Here is a 4537-nt window from a genome sequence, read left to right on the forward strand (position 1 = left end):
TAGAGGCAGGCTATATCAATGTATGACACGACACTGAACTGTTCATTAAGAAACATACCAATAAACTATGCAGTAAATCTCCACTCCAACTAGTTGAAAGATCTGTTTAGGACATTATTTTACCTTCAAATGTGAAAGCTTTGTTTACGAATCTACATCCACATCATTTTCAATTCCCGAGTTTTCAAACACTGGCTTGAGCATTTGATTTATGTCCTTGGTTGAGACTGTTAGTGTAGTTCATCATTTTGTCTCTACTTCGTTCTACATCTATTCACACCACTTCATACTGATGCGAAACACTATAACTTTATTTAGCTACCTCTAAACCACTAAGGGGGGTGTATAAAATCACTTTTTATTCTTATACATAATTCTGTAAGAACCGTAGGCTTTTACTTTCACTTTTGTCGTCTTCTTCTGCTTTGTGATCTATATTTTTTCAGACCATCTTGGCCAGGAACTTCTTTTCGATGAAGAATCAGGCTAATTGTCATTTCCAATAATGTGAATGCTTTGATATTATGACCAAAACAACTTTCTAGCAGACTCTTGAGATTCCTCTATTGTGTCAGTCAGGTCTTGCAAAACATTTTTTAAATATGTAATCTCTTCAGAAGCCTTTTCAGATGGCTAGATGATCAAAATTCTTCCTTATTCTTGGCTGCATCATCACTATAAATCTCATTATTCTTTGCCGCAGCATCGATATTGCCATCACAATAGTCAGCTTCACTACATTTTTCTAAAGCATCTTCCTGCAGATTGCCTTTTTGGAGAGTTGGTTCTTGTTCCATATCTGTTAATCCTTCAGATACTCCTGAAGGTGAATTACGCTGTCTATCTTCTACAGTGCCCTCCATTTCAATTGAATTGGTCATTGATTTAGATCCAGAAAATGATTGAAAATCATCCCATTTTTCAACTTGGAAATCATTTCCCTCTTTAGATGCATCTTCTCCTGTTTCACATCCATTTGTCTCTTCAGATATTACCAAATTGGAGGCCGGAAAAGATTGAAAATCATCCCAGTCATCATCTTCTTCAGTCTCAGGATTATCATCACATTTTTCCAGGTGAGAAGCAGGGATGAAAGAGTCTGATTGTGAAGAGAATTCGACATTAGCATCTAATGAATGGACAACCACCTTTGAAGCAGGCAATGGAACAGGTAGACTAGTTGCTAAACTCGAGTTAGACTCCTGACCAACTGAAGCTCGAATAATATCCTACACAGAACAAATAATTAGAGAAAAAATTAATCTTAGTAGTCCATGTTTAAATCATCTCAATCGATATGAATTTACGGTGTAAGTAGTAATTTCTTTGTGCTGCCTTGAAAACTAGGAGGATTAGATGATGCTTTTCATGGGCTTGCATAAATTGTAGCAAACCCTTTTGAGACTTTTCTTTAGAGAAGATAAAGCTTAACATGCTCACTTATTTTCAATATATCAAATTGAAAGTGGCTACGCATGTCAAACAAACACCTTAAATAATAGGCATCTTGGTTATTGGAGTTTTTTTTTTTTTTCAACAACAAAAACATGGCCAGTTGTCAACTGCCTATTACTACCACAATGCAGATTCCGGATCTAGTGTCAGATCAACACAATTGCTGTACACCAATGAGCAATATTCTATGAAGACACACTGATATTAGAAGAGATAAAGTCAGATTACATGCAAAAGCAAGGTATCCATGATGAAAAAAAGAAGAGAGTCTGCAGTAAAACCTGAAGTTTTTGTCTTAAATCAACTGGCATTGCTAGCAAAACAACTTTGAATTGGACAGCAAATGATGGAACATTAGCCAGCTGTGATACAAGCTTCATTGCAATGCTTCTCAATCCACTTCCTGCCTGCATTGTGAAAATAGATATGTGATGACAACCCATACAGTTTTGTGCAATTTAACATAAATAACTGAAATTTCTTAGACTTACCACTTTAGAGAAGAAAGAAAACAACATGGCAAACATTAAATGTTCATCTCTGAAAATCGGATGAAAATTGAATATGAGGTATACTGTTTTGGCTTAATCCAGGCTTTTGTATACCTGTGAATTGTCTTCAGTGTCTACAGATGCAGACATAATTATTGCTTGCAATAGCAAATTTAGAACATCCTGCTGAGGTTCATCAGCTTGTATCACAGAGTGTAAAAGAACAAATAGTTTTAAACTTTCACTGATAACTGCAGCTGATTCATTTGACACAAGTTTCTGCAATTACAATTAAACTATTTCAGAATAAAAATAAGGATTCAAGGATCAAAAGACATTAGTTGAAAAGTAAACAATAGTATTCTCAAGTATGTTCCCATAATTGTATCTCAACTAAGAATCTGCACAGAATATGTAATTTCACTGATACCTGTGTTGAATTCTGAATGAGAGAAAAAAAACATCAGTAACAAGTTCCCCCATGAAAATAAGAGCCAACTTGTAGTTCTCATTCTGCGGACTCTCAGCAAGGGCTAATTGTACTATTGTTTTCAATGCATGCAATCCAGCCATCTGAACCTGAACATTAAAATACAGACTTACCATGTGCTCTTTTGCCTTACGAATTTTTCCTTCCGCTAAAGTGAGGAAAAAGTTAAAACAATCTAAGAGACAAAAATCACAAACCTGCGTGTTCGAATCTACAAGGGTTTTATGAAGACAATCTATGCAATGTTTCTGTACAGTACTCCAAATGCTTTCCTTGATATTATATTCATCTTTGAGGCATTCGGAGCTTAAAACTGATCTTGCTAATGTCATCATTAATCCAAGCAAAAGAGGCAACTTTTCAAACAAGCCTTTGGGCATTTCTCCGGTTGCTTTTTCACTGTTATTACATTTTAGAAAGGAATTTTCAGTATATTCTGTAATAGTTCGCACCAAAGATCCCAAAAGCACTCTTATTTGAGCCATGGTATTGTCATCCAAACCATTTTTGCCTGTACCCACCAAAAGTAAAAAAAATTAGATAGTAAAATGTGATTGAAAATAATATATATATTAGACTATTATGTCTCTTCCAAAGAACATAAAGCAATAGCACTGATATTTTTCCAATGATTTACAGGTTCAATTACTAGTGATATACATATAATTTCCAGACTCTAGACAACATAGGCACTTATGAATTATATTCCATCAAAATGAAAAACATAGGCCTTTATCCCACTATAGACTTGCAAAACAAAGTTCCAAATGTTCTGGGATAGGTGTGTATGGTGGAAGCCGGAAAAAACGTTACATGTATTAAATGCTACAAACCAGCTATTTTTTTTGTCATCAGCGCTGCAGTATTTCCAAGAAATGCAATGACTGCTGAGATGGAGGTTCCCGTTGGAGCTATGACAATATATTTATAACTTGCGTGAAACAGGGTTGGCACCACTTTTGTTTGCTTCTGCATATCAAAGTACATGTCATCTTACAATAGATGGTCTCAAAATCATTAAAATGACTTTGAAAAGCATATATGGCATTTATGAGTACATATAAATCTTTTTATTTCCATATCCAAAATACAGAATCTACATAGGTAGTCCTGGGCCTAACTATGATCCCCCATTACAATGAATGTGCATTTCTCCCTCAATTAAAAAACACGAAATAAAGGAAAATAAGGCCTTTTTTTCTTAATTTAAAGTTGTGCTTGAACCCTCAAACCTGTATAAAGCACATTGGTATTCTTAAAAAAATGAAACATAGAGCTGCAGAGTTAATAGAACAGATGAGAGGAGGTAACTAACCACAGGGCTTAGCCGATACACAAGGCTTTCAGCTATTTGCAAAGCAGTAGCAATTACATCACCATGATTAGGAATGTCAGAGTTATCACTGTAACAGAAGAGTTTTGTCAGATTCAAAAACTTAAAATCTTTTCCACTTGACAGCAGGCCTTTCTTATAGATATATCGAGATCCTGAAGATGTCATTCCACAAGCTTGCCACCCAAATAGGCTAAAATGTATTAAGTTATGCGAAGCCAGTCTTGCTTGGACTGGGAATACTAAACATGAACCAGGGAAAAGAATCCAAGTACAGACTAAATGATTTGTTAACTAGAGGATCGTACCTTCCAAAATTGTTATGGATGCAGTGCATACAAAGCTCAGTTGCAGTAAATAAAAAAGTTTCATCATTTATGTAATCATCTGGACAATACTTGAGAACCTGTTTCATTTGACATATATCCATACATCAAAGATAAGACCTTGTGAACATTAATCTTTTGAGACACTGATGTTGCATGATGAATCTAAACAGGAAAATATGAAACAACTTAAATTGCATAATTAAATCTGTAAACTTAGAATTGTACCATTCATGAGATAATTGGGATGCACGATTCAGCCATACATAAATTTCAAATTATCAATGAAGAAATGTTGGATGACAGAAAGCCATTGAAGTATTGTTACAAGAGGGACAGAATTTGGTAATGCTCACAAGAAGAAAAATTTGTTTGCTGTTAGGATTGAAGGGTTTTGTTTGGAACAGATGATGTTAATTCCAATGTTCCACCAAGTTTCTGG

The 4537-nt window shown here is 34.9% G+C and overlaps 1 protein-coding gene across 1 annotated transcript; it reads right to left on the minus strand.

The window, feature by feature from the left end:
- Positions 1–1735: 1735 nt before the first annotated feature.
- Positions 1736–4184, minus strand: LOC149157839 (protein SWEETIE-like). The gene is made up of 7 exons (XM_089433803.1): positions 4078–4184; positions 3752–3839; positions 3270–3405; positions 2634–2947; positions 2377–2525; positions 2061–2225; positions 1736–1862 (listed from the first exon to the last, which is right to left on the minus strand). Exons 1-6 carry the CDS (start codon positions 4182–4184, stop codon positions 2180–2182), a joined length of 840 nt encoding a protein of 279 aa, XP_089289929.1. The 3' UTR covers positions 1736–1862; positions 2061–2179.
- Between the last annotated feature and the right edge of the window lie 353 nt (positions 4185–4537).

Source organism: Pinus tabuliformis, chromosome 5_2 (genome assembly GCF_031772625.1).
Source record: "Pinus tabuliformis cultivar Carrire ecotype Pingquan chromosome 5_2, CPIR1, whole genome shotgun sequence".
Lineage (NCBI taxonomy): Eukaryota > Viridiplantae > Streptophyta > Pinopsida > Pinales > Pinaceae > Pinus > Pinus tabuliformis.